Source organism: Caloenas nicobarica, chromosome 1, assembly GCF_036013445.1.
Source record: "Caloenas nicobarica isolate bCalNic1 chromosome 1, bCalNic1.hap1, whole genome shotgun sequence".
In the NCBI taxonomy this organism is placed as follows: Eukaryota; Metazoa; Chordata; class Aves; order Columbiformes; family Columbidae; genus Caloenas; species Caloenas nicobarica.
Window position 1 is genome coordinate 59,017,013 of NC_088245.1, and position 18,225 is coordinate 59,035,237.

The following is an 18,225-nucleotide window of genomic DNA, read 5'->3' on the forward strand; positions in this document are numbered from 1 at the left end:
CCAGCCCTGGAAATAAAGACTGTGCTCTCAGGAGTTTGGAGCTGCACACGGAGGATAAAGTTCCACCTGTGCAACTACGTGTCCCCACCTGCGGGACAGTAGGTGAGTTCGAAGGTAACTCAGAGGACTCGGGTTCTCGCTGTGCACGCTGCAGTGTGCGCGTCCACCCGGTCTCCAGGCAAAGAGGGGGTTTTTGCGCCATGCGCAAAGAGGGTGACCCCAGCAATGGGGCAGCAGCAATAGGAGCCGAGTGTCCCCACAAAAATCCCTCTGCTTCCACTTTCAGAGTCACACACCTGGAGTAAAGCCCCACCAGACCCTCCTCCCACACTCCAGGCCTCAGTTTCCCCACCTTGAACAGCTCTCAGAGAAACAACGAGTGGCATCACCCCGCTTCTTCCATCACACCCATTATCATCCCCCCCCATACTTCCTCTCTCCGCCACCAATATTGGGTGGGGGGGACACACCAACAGACACAACCCCCCATTACCTGCATCCTCCAGGGGACCCAAGCTCCCCGAGCTCCCCGCTTCCCCAAGACCATGTAACCATCCTCATCCTCCATGTCACGGAAGAACCAGGAAGGCACAGGGCCGGGGACACAGAGTAGGGGACAGAAAACCAAACCACTGACGACCACGCAGGGCTTTTGCTGTCAAGGTACAAACTGTCAGCAGGGCCAGAGCTTCCTGCCACTATTGCAGCTAAGCAGCCCCAAAACTGCCAGGGAGAGCAGCCCCAACACCTGGTAAAGGCCACGGGGGTGCTTTTCCTCTAGAGAAAGGAAAATCAGCATATAGGGCTGCTGCCTGCAAGGAAAAGGAGAAATTAGGAAAAAACCTCTTTCACCCATCGTGGTTTAACCCAAACTGGCCATACAACCACGACAGACACTCGCTCACCCCCTCTCCCACCCCCGCCCCAGGGGAGAGAAACAAAAGGAAAGGGAAAAACTTGGATTGAGATAAACACAGTTTAAACAACTAACAAAATATTAATACACTACTAGTAAATATAACGATAAATATAGCTATAAATACAGCTATAAAATAAATCCCCTCCATGTGCTGCCACTTCCCAGAAGTGGGGGGTGGGAAGGGAAAGGACAGGGTTGCCTTCAGCAGGCGCCTTCTGGAACAGACAAGACAACCATGATAATTTACCGTGTTTTAAGAAAAAAATTAGTGGAAACATAGCAACAAGGTCTGTACTGGTCATGTGTGCCACAAAATCCACTTCACACCCTGGCAAAGGGCCAGGGACCTCAGCCAAGCTCTGTGTACCCATCTCATCTGGCAACAGCACCTTGAGCTCCATCACCACAGCGCAAAAGCAGAAATAGGCGAATTGCTCAAAAAGCAAGACGTGTGCTGGGCTGGTCCCAGGAGAAAGAAACCAGTTCTGTGCTTGAGGTCCCAGATCACACAGCCACAGTGGCCCTGATGTCTTCCAGTCCTGCAGGTTCCTCAGAGACCTGGCAGAGAGACGCTGCTGGGACCAGCAGCACTACAGATATACAGTTCAGAAGGAAATTCCCAAGCCACTCTGTGTTAATAGCAAAGGCAAAGTTGTGGACTTCCCAGCAGGAAAAAGTCCTTTCTCCCCATCAACTATTTCACATCAGAGCTTGGGCCTTGCTGCAGAGATAATGATGGGTCCGGAAGCAGTTTGAACTCCAGAGATCAGGGTAATTCAGCCAGAAACAAGACTCTTCACCCTTCAGAGTGATCCTGCAAGAATAAGCAATGACACTGTTGGTACCCTTGGGGAAGCAGCTCTCCCCATAAGTGCCTGGAGGGAACAAGGGCTGCCTGCAAGGGACAGGCCCTGTAGCCACGTCCCACCAGGCCCCTGCCCATCCCAGCACAGGACGGTCTCCCTGTGACCCTGGTTCACAACGGGACTCACGTGTCATTGAAGCTGCTGCCGTCCACCCACGCCAGGCGCCCGTCCTGTCTGCGCAGCCCAACCCAGTAATCAATGTTGCCCCTGAGGCGTGATAGAAACTCCTGGGGAGGAAAGAGAGAAGCCAACAGTCAGGAGCTGCTGCTGCCCCAGAGTGTCCCTGTCCCAGCCCCACACGAGGCCCCAGGATGGCAGCACCTCCCACCCAACGGCTGCTCCACCAAGCTCCAGAGCTTCTGCATGAGCTCCCCAGCCTGGCCAGCCGCACTGGTCCTGCTCTGCTGGAGCTCTGCTGTGCTTGCGGTCCCGCTGAGCTCCACGCGGGAGGACACGCACCCTGGGCTCCACACTGTACCTGAGCCTACTTCCCTCTGAGGCCACACGCCAGAACTGCATCTGTGTCCCTAGAAGCACCTCCAACCTCCCAGTACCAACCCCGAGTTCTGCACCCAACCCAGACCCCCCCACACGGCCACAGCAGCCCCTCACTCACCATTTCCCAATCCCTCTTGATCACAGCCAGCGAGGCCCCGAGCAAGAAGCACCGCTCCCGGCCCCGCTCCCAGCTCCCCTCCTCGCTCGAGAGGTAGTAGCAGACATTGCGGTACCCAACCCAGTCGTCAGGACAGCCCAGCACGGCAGCTGCACGCCCTCCATCTCTTCCTGCTGGAGAGGGAAGGGGAGAAGGTCAGAGGACTCCTCTCCACAGGGACCAGGGGACACAGCTCCATGGGGCAGGGAAGGGGGCAGACCCAAGCTCCCCACACGGGGATCTCCCATTTGCTGCCAGGGACCCACAGGGAGCAAACACCCCAGGGGTTAACAGCCTGCCCCAGGGCACAGCCGGGGGTGTCCCTGCCCCTCCCCAGGAGCCCTGGGCCAGGGCAGGGGCACAGCCAGCCTGAGGGGCTGGCCCCAACACGCTCCCCCCACCAGCCTTGGCCTCACACACCAACGCCTGCCCCAGCCCTGAGGGGAAGGGGCCGCATCCAGCCCGGCGGCACACACGGCTCCGTGCTGAGGGGCCGCACGCAGGCGCCTGCTGCTCCCTTACCTGACACCATAGCAACAGCCGCTGCCAAAACCAGGACCAGAGCCACAAGCACAGCCAGCACCAGGACATACACTGGATGCAGCGTGCACCACTCACCTGGAGGAGGAAAAAGCCACCAGCAATGAGGAACCGTGCTGTCCCAGAGCTGGCCTGGCCCTTCACGTCCCCAACACCAGCTGCCTAGGGAAGGCAGAAGGCACCCCCTGCCCAGGGAAGAGCCCGCCACAGGAGAGCTGCCAGAAGGATGGATATGTGGTGGGGCTGCTACAGGCCACTCGATAAGGGTCTGTACTCACCCAGAGCCCTGCACGCCCTTCTGCCTGCATTGCCTGGCATCTCTTGGTGAATGGACGCCCCTTCAGCCTGGGGACCCAAGGCCTGGTCCAGTTCTTCCTGCGAGGAAACACAGTCTCGCGTCCAAGGCTTCATAACTGATGGCAAGACCTGTTTCCAGTCCAGCTTGGACGCAGTTTTATGACCACAGTCGTTATCCTCGTCTTGGCAGATTGCAGAGAACACAATGAAGACGCAGTAAATCCAGATGTCTAACCCTGCATACCTAGCAGGGCCATGCTAGGGCCTCAGATATCAGCCACAGCCAGTCCTGGATGACTCACAGGCTCGAGAAGGTGTTGCCAGCGCGACCCTGCCCTGTTCCTGATCCGCCTGTGACACTGCAGACAGTTCCCAGCACCTGGGGATACAGAGTCAGTGATTTGAGGGAACAGCCCTTGGCCCCCAGCACCCTCCCCACCCGGCCCAGACCGGCCACAAGGCACTCGCTGCCTGGGAGCACCCCCCTTCCCACCACTCCCCCTCCCTGTACCACCACCAGCAGCAGGGCCCCGGCATGGGAAGGCGGGCTCCAGGGCTAAGCACTCTTCCGTAATGGTTCACAACACCGACTGGCTCACCACAGCTCCCTTCCCGGCACAGCTGGGAGGACAGCGGCAACAGGGGGGGCCCACAAACAGCCGCTCCTCCGTCGGCACCAGTAGGAAGAAAACGCCATCCCCCACAGAGGAAAGGGAGCGCCAAGAGGAGAGCGAGCCCGAGCCCGCGCCTCCCCCGCCGCCAGGGGCGGGTCCCTTCCCCCGCCCCGCCCGTCGCCTCGCCGCCACCGTCCCGGGTCCCGTTCCCCGCCACCACCGCCGCCCGCCGCCAGCGCCCTCAGCCCTTCCCCGCGCCGCAACGAGCGACTGAACCCGAGCAGCACCGACCGCAGGTCCTTACCCGATACACGGCCGCGTTCCGCTTCTACAAAAAACCCCACACGCTGCACAGACCCACGCAACTCGGCGAATTTATAGAGACTCGAACAGCCCGCCCCCCCAGTGCTGCGACCAATCAGCAGATACCAGCACGCCCATGGGGATCAACAGCGCACCGCCCAACGGCCAGCTCCGCCTCAGCATCGTCGTCCGACCGCTAGCATCGTCGTCCGACCGCTAGCATCGTCGTCCGACCGCTAGCATCGTCGTCCACCCCTCGCATCGTGCGACTGCTAGCATCGTCCACCGTTAGCATCGTTCACTCCTCGCAGCATCGTTCACCCGTCGCAGCATCGTCCGACCGCTGGCATCGACGTCCACACCTGGCATCGTCGTCCGACCGCTGGCATCGTCGTCCGACTGCTAGCACCGTCGTCCCACCGCTAGCAGCATCGTCCGACCGCTGGCATCGTCGTCCACCCCTCGCATCGTCGTCCGACCGCTAGCATCGTCGTCCACCCCTCGCATCGTGCGACTGCTAGCATCGTCCACCGTTAGCATCGTTCAGCCCTCGCAGCATCATTCACCCGTCGTAGCACCATCCGACCGCTGGCATCGTCGTCCCACCGCTAGCAGCATCGTCCGACCGCTGGCATCGTCGTCCCACCGCTCGCATCGTCGTCCACCGTAGCACCGTCGGTCGCTAGCATCGTCCCCCGCCAGCACAGCCTAAGCAGCGCGCCGCCTCGGGAGCGCGTCTAGCGCTGGCATCGCCTACTGCTAAAACCGCCTCAGCATCGTGCCGAGTGCCAGCACCGCCGAGCGCCAGCGCCCTCAGCCCTTCCCCGCGCCGCAGCGAGGGACCGAACCCGAGCAGCACCGACCGCAGGTCCGTACCCGACACACAGCCCCGTTCCGCTTCTGCAGAGACACCCGCACGCTCCACAGACCCACGCAACTCAGCGGATTTAACGCTCTTCCCGCCCTTACAGAGACTCGCACAGCACGCAGGACACTTGCTGGTTTTGCCGCACATTTTTCTGGGCTCTGTGCCTGCCCGTGGTGGCGGAGCAGCCCACGGAAGTTCCCGCTCCCTCAGGTCGTTTCCCCCGTTTTTGGGGAGCGAGGGGGAAAAGGGAGGTCGTTATGAAAATCCCCTTCCCTCACCAATATACCAGTCGGCCTTTAGACTGTAAAGGCATATGAGCTTTGTCAATACGCATTATTTCACCTTTTACAATGCGACGCAGTGGGGGAGCGGATTGGGACTGGAGATTCTGGTATTAAAGGAAATTGAAGAGTGGGCCAGCCCTGGAAATAAAGACTGTGCTCTCAGGAGTCTGGAGCTGGCGGTGCTGGCATTCGGCACGATGCTGAGGCGGTTTTAGCAGTAGGCGATGCTAGTGCTAGACGCGCTCCTGAGGCGGCGCGCTGCTTAGGCGGTGCTGGCGGGGGACGATGCTAGCGATCGACGGTGCTACGGTGGACGATAATGCCAGCGGTCGGACGATGCGACCGGTGGGACGACGATGCCAGCGGTGGGATGACGATGCCAGCGGTCGGACGATGCTCCTAGCGGTGGGACGACGATGCCAGCAGTCGAACGACGATGCCTGCGGTCGGACGACGATGCTAACGGTGGACGACGATGCCAGCGGTCGGACCATGCTGCGACGGCTGAACGATGCTGCGTGGGGTGGACGATGCTAGCGGTGGACGATGGGAGGGCTGGACGACGATGCTAGCGGTGGGACGAGGATGCGAGGGGTGGACGAGGATGCGAGGGGTGGACGAGGATGCGAGGGGTGGACGAGGATGCGAGGGGTGGGACGACGATGCCAGCGGTCGGACGACGATGCCAGCGGTCGGACGACGATGCTGCGAGGGGTCGGACGACGATGCTGCGAGGGGTCGGACGACGATGCTGCGAGGGGTGGACGGTGCTTAACAGTCGCACGATGCGAGGGGTGGACGACGATGCGAGGGGTGGACGACGATGCGAGGGGTGGACGACGATGCGAGGGGTGGACGACGATGCGAGGGGTGGACGACGCTAGCGGTCGGACGATGCTGGGGCGGTGCGCTGCTGGCGCGGTGCGCTGCTGGGTGTCGGCGGTACTGGCGGTCGTGGATGCGCTCCTGAGGCGATGCGCTGTTGATCCGGATTTGCCGGGGCTCCACTTTCCTGTAATTAATTCTCAACGAGGCCAGCAGCGTTTCAAAGACATATCAGAAGACGCGATGGATACACCCCCCCCCCCCCGTTTGAATTAACTGAATTTTTAGTCCAGGTAGATTTTTGGCGAGTAGGTGCGACCTACTTGCACGATACAATCCTATTACTCCTATTGCATGATTGCAATCAGCAAGAATTCACCACCGTGGCGCAAAACCCCCCTCTTTGCCTGGAGACCGGGTGGACGCTCACACTGCAGTGTGCACAGCGGGAACCCGAGTCCTCTGAGATACCTTCGAACTCACCTACTGTCCCGCAGGTGGGGACACGTAGTTGCACAGGTGGAACTTTATCCTCCGTGTGCAGCTCCAAACTCCTGAGAGCAAAGTCTTTATTTCCAGGGCTGGCCCACTCTTCGACTTTCTTTAATTAACACCAGAATCTCCAGTCCCAATCCGCTGGCATCGTCGTCCGACCGCTGGCACCGTCGTCCACCCCTCGCAGCACCGTCATCCGACCGCTGCCATCGTCCGACCGCTCTCATCGTCGTCCACCGTAGCACCGTCGGTCGCTAGCATCGTCCCCCGCCAGCACTGCCTAAGCAGCGCGCCGCCTCGGGAGCGCGTCTAGCACTAGCATCGCCTACTGCTAAAACCGCCTCAGCATCGTGCCGAGTGCCAGCACCGCCGAGCGCCAGCGCCCTCAGCCCTTCCCCGCGCCGCAGCGAGGGACCGAACCCGTGTGCCGGCACATCGGGATCAATTGCGCACCGCCCGCCGCCAGCGCCCTCAGCCCTTCTCCGTGCCGCAGCGAGTGACCGAACCCGAGCAGCACCGACCGCAGGTCCGTACCGACACACAGCCCCGTTCCGCTTCTGCAGAGACACCCGCACGCTCCACAGACCCACGCAACTCAGCGGATTTAACGCTCTTCCCGCCCTTACAGAGACTCGCACAGCACGCAGGACACTTGCTGGTTTTGCCGCACATTTTTCTGGGCTCTGTGCCTGCCCGTGGTGGCGGAGCAGCCCACGGAAGTTCCCGCTCCCTCAGGTCGTTTCCCCCGTTTTTGGGGAGCGAGGGGGAAAAGGGAGGTCGTTATGAAAATCCCCTTCCCTCACCAATATACCAGTCGGCCTTTAGACTGTAAAGGCATATGAGCTTTGTCAATACGCATTATTTCACGTTTCACGCTGCGACGCAATGGGGGAGCGGATTGGGACTGGAGGTTTTGGTATTAAAGGAAATTGAAGAGTGGGCCAGCCCTGGAAATAAAGACTGTGCTCTCAGGAGTCTGGAGCTGCACACGGAGGATAAAGTTCCACCTGTGCAACTACGTGTCCCCACCTGCGGGACAGTAGGTGAGTTCGAAGGTAACTCAGAGGACTCGGGTTCCCGCTGTGCACACTGCAGTGTGCGCGTCCACCCGGTCTCCAGGCAAAGAGGGGGGTTTTGCGTCATGGTGGTGAGTTCTTGCTGATTGCATCATGCAATAGGAGTAATAGGCTTGTATCGTGCAAGTAGGTCGCACCTACTCGCCAAAAATCTACCTGGACTAAAAATTCAGTTAATTCAAACGGGGGGGGGGGGGGGGTGTATCCATCGCGTCTTCTGATATGTCTTTGAAACGCTGCTGGCCTCGTTGAGAATTAATTACAGGAAAGTGGAGCCCCGGCACATCGGGATCAACAGCGCATCGCCTCAGGAGCGCATCCACGACCGCCAGTACCGCCGACACCCAGCAGCGCGCCGCCCCAGCATCGTCCGACCGGTAGCGTCGTCCAGCCCTCGCATCGTGCGACTGTAGCACTGTTCACCGCTAGCACCGTCCACCCCTCGCAGCATCGTCGTCGGACCGCAGCGCAGCATCGTCGTCGGACCGCTCAGCACCCTCAGCCCTTCTCCGCGCCGCAGCGAGTGACCGAACCCGAGCAGCACCGACCGCAGGTCCGTACCCGACACACAGCCCCGTTCCGCTTCTGCAGAGACACCCGCACGCCCCACAGACCCACGCAACTCAGCGGATTTAACGCTCTTCCCGCCCTTACAGAGACTCGCACAGCACGCAGGACACTTGATGTTTTTGCCGCACACTTTTCTGGGCTCTGTGCCTGCCCGTGGTGGCGGAGCAGCCCACGGAAGTTCCCGCTCCCTCAGGTCGTTTCCCCCGTTTTTGGGGAGCGAGGGGGAAAAGGGAGGTCGTTATGAAAATCCCCTTCCCTCACCAATATACCAGTCGGCCTTTAGACTGTAAAGGCATATGAGCTTTGTCAATACGCATTATTTCACCTTTTACAATGCGACGCAGTGGGGGAGCGGATTGGGACTGGAGATTCTGGTATTAAAGGAAATTGAAGAGTGGGCCAGCCCTGGAAATAAAGACTGTGCTCTCAGGAGTCTGGAGCTGGCGGTGCTGGCATTCGGTACGATGCTGAGGCGGTTTTAGCAGTAGGCGATGCTAGTGCTAGACGCGCTCCTGAGGCGGCGCGCTGCTTAGGCGGTGCTGGCGGGGGACGATGCTAGCGATCGACGGTGCTACGGTGGACGATAATGCCAGCGGTCGGACGATGCGACCGGTGGGACGACGATGCCAGCGGTCGGACGATGCTCCTAGCGGTGGGACGACGATGCCTGCGGTCGGACGACGATGCCTGCGGTCGGACGACGATGCTAACGGTGGACGACGATGCCAGCGGTCGGACCATGCTGCGACGGCTGAACGATGCTGCGTGGGGTGGACGATGCTAGCGGTGGACGATGGGAGGGCTGGACGACGATGCTAGCGGTGGGACGACGATGCGAGAGGTGGACGAGGATGCGAGGGGTGGGACGACGATGCTAGCGGTGGGACGACGATGCCAGCGGTCGGACGACGATGCCAGCGGTCGGACGACGATGCTAGGGGTGGACGACGATGCTAGCAGTCGGACGATGCTGCGAGGGGTCGGACGACGATGCTGCGAGGGGTCGGACGGTGCTGCGAGGGGTGGACGGTGCTAGCGGTGGACGGTGCTTAACAGTCGCACGATGCGAGGGGTGGACGACGATGCGAGGGGTGGATGACGCTAGCGGTCGGACGATGCTGGCGCGGTGCGCTGCTGGGGCGGTGCGCTGCTGAGTGTCGGCGGTACTGGCGGTCGTGGATGCGCTCCTGAGGCGATGCGCTGCTGATCCGGATGTGCCGGGGCTCCACTTTCCTGTAATTAATTCTCAACGAGGCCAGCAGCGTTTCAAAGACATATCAGAAGACGCGATGGATACACCCCCCCCCCCCCCCCGTTTGAATTAACTGAATTTTTAGTCCAGGTAGATTTTTGGCGAGTAGGTGCGACCTACTTGCACGATACAAGCCTATTACTCCTATTGCATGATGCAATCAGCAAGAATTCACCACCGTGGCGCAAAACCCCCCTCTTTGCCTGGAGACCGGGTGGACGCTCACACTGCAGTGTGCACAGCGGGAACCCGAGTCCTCTGAGATACCTTCGAACTCACCTACTGTCCCGCAGGTGGGGACACGTAGTTGCACAGGTGGAACTTTATCCTCCGTGTGCAGCTCCAAACTCCTGAGAGCACAGTCTTTATTTCCAGGGCTGGCCCACTCTTCGACTTTCTTTAATTAACACCAGAATCTCCAGTCCCAATTCGCTGGCATCGTCGTCCGACCGCTGGCACCGTCGTCCACCCCTCGCAGCACCGTCGTCCGACCGCTGCCATCGTCGTCCCACCGCTGCCATCATCCGACCGCTCTCATCGTCGTCCACGGTAGCACCGTCGGTCGCTAGCATCGTCCCCCGCCAGCACCGCCTAAGCAGCGCGCCGCCTCAGGAGCGCGTCTAGCGCTAGCATCGCCTACTGCTAAAACCGCCTCAGCATCGTGCCGAGTGCCAGCACCGCCGAGCGCCAGCGCCCTCAGCCCTTCCCCGCGCCGCAGCGAGGGACCGAACCCGTGCCGGCACATCGGGATCAATTGCGCACCGCCCGACCGCCAGCGCCGCCTCCGCAGCGCAGCAGCCACTATCACCGCCCGCCGCCAGCGCCCTCGGCCCTTCTCCGCGCCGCAGCGAGTGACCGAACCCGAGCAGCACCGACCGCAGGTCCGTACCGACACACAGCCCCGTTCCGCTTCTACAGAGACACTCGCACGCCCCACAGACCCACGCAACTCAGCGGATTTAACGCTCTTCCCGCCCTTACAGAGACTCGCACAGCACGCAGGACACTTGCTGGTTTTGCCGCACATTTTTCTGGGCTCTGTGCCTGCCCGTGGTGGCGGAGCAGCCCACGGAAGTTCCCGCTCCCTCAGGTCGTTTCCCCCATTTTTGGGGAGCGAGGGGGAAAAGGGAGGTCGTTATGAAAATCCCCTTCCCTCACCAATATACCAGTCGGCCTTTAGACTGTAAAGGCATATGAGCTTTGTCAATACGCATTATTTCACCTTTTACGCTGCGACGCAATGGGGGAGCGGATTGGGACTGGAGGTTTTGGTATTAAAGGAAATTGAAGAGTGGGCCAGCCCTGGAAATAAAGACTGTGCTCTCAAGAGTTTGGAGCTGCACACGGAGGATAAAGTTCCACCTGTGCAACTACGTGTCCCCACCTGCGGGACAGTAGGTGAGTTCGAAGGTAACTCAGAGGACTCGGGTTCCCGCTGTGCACACTGCAGTGTGCGCGTCCACCCGGTCTCCAGGCAAAGAGGGGGGTTTTGCGCCATGCGCAAAGAGGGTGACCCCAGCAATGGGGCAGCAGCAATAGGAGCCGAGTGTCCCCACAAAAATCCCTCTGCTTCCACTTTCAGAGTCACACACCTGGAGTAAAGCATCACCAGGCCCTCCTCCCACACTCCAGGCCTCAGTTTCCCCACCTTGAACGGCTCTCAGAGAAACGACGAGTGGCATCACCCCGCTTCTTCCATCACACCCATTATCATCCCCCCCCATACTTCCTCTCTCCGCCACCAATATTGGGTGGGGGGGACACACCAACAGACACAACCCCCCATTACCTGCATCCTCCAGGGAACCCAAGCTCCCCGAGCCCCCCGCTTCCCCAAGACCATGTAACCATCCTCATCCTCCATGTCACGGAAGAACCAGGAAGGCACAGGGCCGGGGACACAGAGTAGGGGACAGAAAACCAAACCACTGACGACCACGCAGGGCTTTTGCTGTCAAGGTACAAACTGTCAGCAGGGCCAGAGCTTCCTGCCACTATTGCAGCTAAGCAGCCCCAAAACTGCCAGGGAGAGCAGCCCCAACACCTGGTAAAGGCCACGGGGGTGCTTTTCCTCTAGAGAAAGGAAAATCAGCATATAGGGCTGCTGCCTGCAAGGAAAAGGAGAAATTAGGAAAAAACCTCTTTCACCCATCGTGGTTTAACGCAAACTGGCCATACAACCACGACAGACACTCGCTCACCCCCTCTCCCACCCCCGCCCCAGGGGAGAGAAACAAAAGGAAAGGGAAAAACTTGGATTGAGATAAACACAGTTTAAACAACTAACAAAATACTAATACACTACTAGTAAATATAACGATAAATATAGCTATAAAATAAATCCCCTCCATGTGCTGCCACTTCCCAGAAGTGGGGGGTGGGAAGGGAAAGGACAGGGTTGCCTTCAGCAGGCGCCTTCTGGAACAGACAAGACAACCATGATAATTTACCACGTTTTAAGAAAAAATTTAGTAGAAACATAGCAACAAGGTCTGTACTGGTCATGTGTGCCACAAAATCCACTTCACACCCTGGCAAAGGGCCAGGGACCTCAGCCAAGCTCTGTGTACCCATCTCATCTGGCAACAGCACCTTGAGCTCCATCACCACAGCGCAAAAGCAGAAATAGGCGAATTGCTCAAAAAGCAAGACGAGTGCTGGGCTGGTCCCAGGAGAAAGAAACCAGTTCTGTGCTTGAGGTCCCAGATCACACAGCCACAGTGGCCCTGATGTCTTCCAGTCCTGCAGGTTCCTCAGAGACCTGGCAGAGAGACGCTGCTGGGACCAGCAGCACTACAGATATACAGTTCAGAAGGAAATTCCCAAGCCACTCTGTGTTAATAGCAAAGGCAAAGTTGTGGACTTCCCAGCAGGAAAAAGTCCTTTCTCCCCATCAACTATTTCACATCAGAGCTTGGGCCTTGCTGCAGAGATAATGATGGGTCCGGAAGCAGTTTGAACTCCAGAGATCAGGCTAATTCAGCCAGAAACAAGACTCTTGGCCCTTCAGAGTGATCCTGCAAGAATAAGCAATGACACTGTTGGTACCCTTGGGGAAGCAACTCTCCCCATAAGTGCCTGGAGGGAACAAGGGCTGCCTGCAAGGGACAGGCCCTGTAGCCACGTCCCACCAGGCCCCTGCCCATCCCAGCACAGGACGGTCTCCCTGTGACCCTGGTTCACAACGGGACTCACGTGTCATTGAAGCTGCTGCCGTCCACCCACTCCAGGCGCCCGTCCTGTCTGCGCAGCCCAACCCAGTAATCAACGTTGCCCTTGAGGCGTGACAGAAACTCCTGGGGAGGAAAGAGAGAAGCCAACAGTCAGGAGCTGCTGCTGCCCCAGAGTGTCCCTGTCCCAGCCCCACACGAGGCCCCAGGATGGCAGCACCTCCCACCCAACGGCTGCTCCACCAAGCTCCAGAGCTTCTGCATGAGCTCCCCAGCCTGGCCAGCCGCACTGGTCCTGCTCTGCTGGAGCTCTGCTGTGCTTGCAGTCCCGCTGAGCTCCACGCGGGAGGACACGCACCCTGGGCTCCAAACTGTACCTGAGCCTCCTTCCCTCTGAGGCCACACGCCAGAACTGCATCTGTGTCCCTAGAAGCACCTCCAACCTCCCAGTACCAACCCCGAGTTCTGCACCCAACCCAGACCCCCCCACACGGCCACAGCAGGCCCTCACTCACCATTTCCCACTCCCTCTTGATCACAGCCAGCGAGGCCCCGAGCGAGGAGCACCGCTCCTGGCCCCGCTCCCAGCTCCCCTCCTCGCTCGAGAGGTAGTAGCAGACATTGCGGTACCCAACCCAGTCGTCAGGACAGCCCAGCACGGCAGCTGCACGCCCTCCATCTCTTCCTGCTGGAGAGGGAAGGGGAGAAGGTCAGAGGACTCCTCTCCACAGGGACCAGGGGACACAGCTCCATGGGGCAGGGAAGGGGGCAGACCCAAGCTCTCCACACGGGGATCTCCCATTTGCTGCCAGGGACCCACAGGGAGCAAACACCCCAGGGGTTAACAGCCTGCCCCAGGGCACAGCCGGGGGTGCCCCTGCCCCTCCCCAGGAGCCCTGGGCCAGGGCAGGGGCACAGCCAGCCTGAGGGGCTGGCCCCAACACGCTCCCCCCACCAGCCTTGGCCTCACACACCAACGCCTGCCCCAGCCCTGAGGGGAAGGGGCCGCATCCAGCCCGGCGGCACACACGGCTCCATGCTGAGGGGCCGCACGCAGGCGCCTGCTGCTCCCTTACCTGACACCATAGCAACAGCCGCTGCCAAAACCAGGACCAGAGCCACAAGCACAGCCAGCACCAGGACATACACTGGATGCAGCGTGCACCACTCACCTGGAGGAGGAAAAAGCCACCAGCAATGAGGAACCGTGCTGTCCCAGAGCTGGCCTGGCCCTTCACGTCCCCAACACCAGCTGCCTAAGGAAGGCAGAAGGCACCCCCTGCCCAGGGAAGGGCCCGCCACAGGAGAGCTGCCAGAAGGATGGATATGTGGTGGGGCTGCTACGGGCCACTTGATAAGGGTCTGTACTCACCCAGAGCCCTGCACGCCCTTCTGCCTGCATTGCCTGGCATCTCTTGGTGAATGGACGCCCCTTCAGCCTGGGGACCCAAGGCCTGGTCCAGTTCTTCCTGCGAGGAAACACAGTCTCGCGTCCAAGGCTTCATAACTGATGGCAAGACCTGTTTCCAGTCCAGCTTGGACGCAGTTTTATGACCACAGTCGTTATCCTCGTCTTGGCAGATTGCAGAGAACACAATGAAGACGCAGTAAATCCAGATGTCTAACCCTGCATACCTAGCAGGGCCATGCTAGGGCCTCAGATATCAGCCACAGCCAGTCCTGGACGACTCACAGGCTCGAGAAGGTGTTGCCAGCGCGACCCTGCCCTGTCCCTGATCCGCCTGTGACACTGCAGGCAGTTCCCAGCACCTGGGGATACAGAGTCAGTGATTTGAGGGAACAGCCCTTGGCCCCCAGCACCCTCCCCACCCGGCCCAGACCGGCCACAAGGCACTCGCTGCCTGGGAGCACCCCCCTTCCCACCACTCCCCCTCCCTGTACCACCACCAGCAGCAGGGCCCCGGCATGGGAAGGCGGGCTCCAGGGCTAAGCACTCTTCCGTAATGGTTCACAACACCGACTGGCTCACCACAGCTCCCTTCCCGGCACAGCTGGGAGGACAGCGGCAACAGGGGGGGCCCACAAACAGCCGCTCCTCCGTCGGCACCAGTAGGAAGAAAACGCCATCCCCCACAGAGGAAAGGGAGCGCCAAGAGGAGAGCGAGCCCGAGCCCGCGCCTCCCCCGCCGCCAGGGGCGGGTCCCTTCCCCCGCCCCGCCCGTCGCCTCGCCGCCACCGTCCCGGGTCCCGTTCCCCGCCACCACCGCCGCCCGCCGCCAGCGCCCTCAGCCCTTCCCCGCGCCGCAACGAGCGACTGAACCCGAGCAGCACCGACCGCAGGTCCTTACCCGATACACGGCCGCGTTCCGCTTCTACAAAAAACCCCACACGCTGCACAGACCCACGCAACTCGGCGAATTTATAGAGACTCGAACAGCCCGCCCCCCCAGTGCTGCGACCAATCAGCAGATACCAGCACGCCCATGGGGATCAACAGCGCACCGCCCAACGGCCAGCTCCGCCTCAGCATCGTCGTCCGACCGCTAGCATCGTCGTCCGACCGCTAGCATCGTCGTCCACCCCTCGCATCGTGCGACTGCTAGCATCGTCCACCGTTAGCATCGTTCACCCCTCGATGCATCGTTCACCCGTCGCAGCATCGTCCGACCGCTGGCATCGACGTCCACACCTGGCATCGTCGTCCGACCGCTGGCATCGTCGTCCGACTGCTAGCACCGTCGTCCCACCGCTAGCAGCATCGTCCGACCGCTGGCATCGTCGTCCCACCGCTCGCATCGTCGTCCACCGTAGCACCGTCTGTCGCTAGCAGCGTCCCCCGCCAGCACCGCCTAAGCAGCGCGCCGCCTCGGGAGCGGTAGCATCGCCTACTGCTAAAACCGCCTCAGCATCGTGCCGAGTGCCAGCACCGCCGAGCGCCAGCGCCCTCAGCCCTTCCCCGCGCCGCAGCGAGTGACCGAACCCGAGCAGCACCGACCGCAGGTCCGTACCGACACACAGCCCCGTTCCGCTTCTGCAGAGACACCCGCACGCTCCACAGACCCACGCAACTCAGCGGATTTAACGCTCTTCCCGCCTTTACAGAGACTCGCACAGCACGCAGGACACTTGATGTTTTTGCCGCACATTTTTCTGACCTCTGTGCCTGCCCGTGGTGGCGGAGCAGCCCACGGAAGTTCCCGCTCCCTCAGGTCGTTTCCCCCGTTTTTGGGGAGCGAGGGGGAAAAGGGAGGTCGTTATGAAAATCCCCTTCCCTCACCAATATACCAGTGGGCCTTTAGACTGTAAAGGCATATGAGCTTTGTCAATACGCATTATTTCACGTTTTACGCTGCGACGCAATGGGGGAGCGGATTGGGACTGGAGGTTTTGGTATTAAAGGAAATTGAAGAGTGGGCCAGCCCTGGAAATAAAGACTGTGCTCTCAGGAGTCTGGAGCTGGCGGTGCTGGCACTCGGCACGATGCTGAGGCGGTTTTAGCAGTAGGCGATGCTAGTGCTAGACGCGCTCCCGAGGCGGCGCGCTGCTTAGGCGGTGCTGGCGGGGGACGATGCTAGCGATCGACGGTGCTACGGTGGACGACAATGCCAGCGGTCGGACGATGCGACCGGTGGGACGACGATGCGAGGGGTGGACGACGATGCCAGCGGTCGGACGACGATGCCAGGGGTGGACGACGATGCCAGCGGTCGGACGACGATGCCAGCGGTGGGATGACGATGCCAGTGGTCGGACGATGCTCCTAGCGGTGGGACGACGATGCCAGCAGTCGAACGACGATGCCTGCGGTCGGACGACGATGCTAGGGGTGGACGACGATGCCAGCGGTCGGACCATGCTGCGACGGCTGAACGATGCTGCGTGGGGTGGACGATGCTAGCGGTGGACGATGGGAGGGCTGGACGACGATGCTAGCGGTGGGACGACGATGCGAGAGGTGGACGAGGATGCGAGGGGTGGACGAGGATGCGAGGGGTGGGACGACGATGCTAGCGGTGGGACGACGATGCCAGCGGTCGGACGACGATGCCAGCGGTCGGACGATGCTCCTAGCGGTGGGACGACGATGCCAGCAGTCGAACGACGATGCCTGCGGTCGGACGACGATGCTAGGGGTGGACGACGATGCCAGCGGTCGGACCATGCTGCGACGGCTGAACGATGCTGCGTGGGGTGGACGATGCTAGCGGTGGACGATGGGAGGGCTGGACGACGATGCTAGCGGTGGGACGACGATGCGAGAGGTGGACGACGATGCCAGCGGTCGGACGACGATGCTAGGGGTTGACGAGGATGCTAGCGGTGGGACGACGATGCCAGCGGTGGGACGATACTGCGAGGGGTGAACGATGCTAGCGGTGGGACGACGATGCCAGGGGTGGACGACGATGCTAGGGGTGGATGACGATGCCAGCGGTGGGACGACGATGCCAGCGGTCGGACGACGATGCCAGCGGTCGGACGATGCTGCGAGGGGTGAACGATGCTAGCGGTGGGACGACGATGCCAGCGGTCGGACGACGATGCTGAGGCGGAGCTGGCCGTTGGGCGGTGCGCTGTTGATCCCGATGGGCGTGTTGGTATCTGCTGATTGGTCGCAGCACTGGGGGCCGGGCTGTGCGAGTCTCTTTAAATTCGCCGAGTTGCGTGGGTCTGTGGAGCGTGTGGGTTTTTTTGTAGAAGCGGAACGCGGCCGTGTGTCGGGTAAGGACCTGCGGTCGGTGCTGCTCGGGTTCGTTGGCTCGTTGCGGTGCGGAGAAGGGCTGAGGGTGCTGAGCGGTCGGACGATGCTGCGAGGGGTCGGACGACGATGCTGCGAGGGGTCGGACGGTGCTGCGAGGGGTGGACGGTGCTAGCGGTGGACGGTGCTTAACAGTCGCACGATGCGAGGGGTGGACGACGATGCGAGGGCTGGACGACGCTAGCGGTCGGACGATGCTGGGGCGGTGCGCTGCAGGGTGTCGGCGGTACTGGCGGTCGTGGATGCGCTCCTGAGGCGATGCGCTGTTGATCCCGATGTGCCGGGGCTCCACTTTCCTGTAATTAATTCTCAACGAGGCCAGCAGCGTTTCAAAGACATATCAGAAGACGCGATGGATACACCCCCCCCCCCCGTTTGAATTAACTGAATTTTTAGTCCAGGTAGATTTTTGGCGAGTAGGTGCGACCTACTTGCACGATACAATCCTATTACTCCTATTGCATGATGCAATCAGCAAGAATTCACCACCGTGGCGCAAAACCCCCCTCTTTGCCTGGAAACCGGGTGGACGCTCACACTGCAGTGTGCACAGCGGGAACCCGAGTCCTCTGAGATACCTTCGAACTCACCTACTGTCCCGCAGGTGGGGACACGTAGTTGCACAGGTGGAACTTTATCCTCCGTGTGCAGCTCCAAACTCCTGAGAGCACAGTCTTTATTTCCAGGGCTGGCCCACTCTTCGACTTTCTTTAATTAACACCAGAATCTCCAGTCCCAATTCGCTGGCATCGTCGTCCGACCGCTGGCACC

At 60.6% G+C, this 18,225-nt stretch overlaps 2 protein-coding genes across 4 annotated transcripts; both read right to left on the minus strand.

The window, feature by feature from the left end:
* Positions 1 to 1,150: 1,150 nt before the first annotated feature.
* On the minus strand, positions 1,151 to 3,609 carry LOC135994004 (C-type lectin domain family 2 member B-like). 3 transcript variants are annotated; one of them, XM_065644272.1, is made up of 5 exons: positions 3,259 to 3,609; positions 2,963 to 3,058; positions 2,402 to 2,571; positions 1,912 to 2,012; positions 1,151 to 1,733 (listed from the first exon to the last, which is right to left on the minus strand). In XM_065644272.1, the coding sequence occupies exons 1-5, from the start codon at positions 3,389 to 3,391 to the stop codon at positions 1,619 to 1,621; spliced, it is 615 nt and encodes a 204-aa protein (XP_065500344.1). In that variant the 5' UTR covers positions 3,392 to 3,609; the 3' UTR covers positions 1,151 to 1,618. The 3 variants fall into 3 exon arrangements, with proteins under 3 accessions (XP_065500344.1, XP_065500335.1, XP_065500353.1); XM_065644263.1 differs by having other exon boundaries at positions 2,402 to 2,574; positions 3,259 to 3,601; XM_065644281.1 differs by lacking the exon at positions 2,963 to 3,058 and having other exon boundaries at positions 2,402 to 2,574; positions 3,259 to 3,607.
* An 8,393-nt stretch (positions 3,610 to 12,002) lies between these two features.
* Positions 12,003 to 15,079, minus strand: LOC136000660 (C-type lectin domain family 2 member B-like). Its single transcript, XM_065654594.1, has 6 exons — positions 15,044 to 15,079; positions 14,107 to 14,504; positions 13,811 to 13,906; positions 13,250 to 13,422; positions 12,760 to 12,860; positions 12,003 to 12,581 (listed from the first exon to the last, which is right to left on the minus strand). Exons 2-6 carry the CDS (start codon positions 14,237 to 14,239, stop codon positions 12,539 to 12,541), a joined length of 546 nt encoding a protein of 181 aa, XP_065510666.1. The 5' UTR covers positions 14,240 to 14,504; positions 15,044 to 15,079; the 3' UTR covers positions 12,003 to 12,538.
* Positions 15,080 to 18,225: the final 3,146 nt, after the last annotated feature.

Excerpts from the sequence above, each read along its gene's own strand:
- LOC135994004 (XM_065644263.1), bottom strand. The coding sequence starts at position 3,391 with ATGAAGCCTTGGACGCGAGACTGTGTTTCCTCGCAGGAAGAACTGGAC. Across the intron at positions 3,059-3,258 it reads AAGGGCGTGCAGGGCTCTGG|GTGAGTGGTGCACGCTGCAT; the intron begins GTGAGTACAGAC and ends TTCCTCCTCCAG. Across the intron at positions 2,013-2,401 it reads TCAAGAGGGATTGGGAAATG|GAGTTTCTATCACGCCTCAG; the intron begins GTGAGTGAGGGG and ends TTTCCTCCCCAG.
- LOC136000660 (XM_065654594.1), bottom strand. The coding sequence starts at position 14,239 with ATGAAGCCTTGGACGCGAGACTGTGTTTCCTCGCAGGAAGAACTGGAC. Across the intron at positions 13,907-14,106 it reads AAGGGCGTGCAGGGCTCTGG|GTGAGTGGTGCACGCTGCAT; the intron begins GTGAGTACAGAC and ends TTCCTCCTCCAG. Across the intron at positions 12,861-13,249 it reads TCAAGAGGGAGTGGGAAATG|GAGTTTCTGTCACGCCTCAA; the intron begins GTGAGTGAGGGC and ends TTTCCTCCCCAG.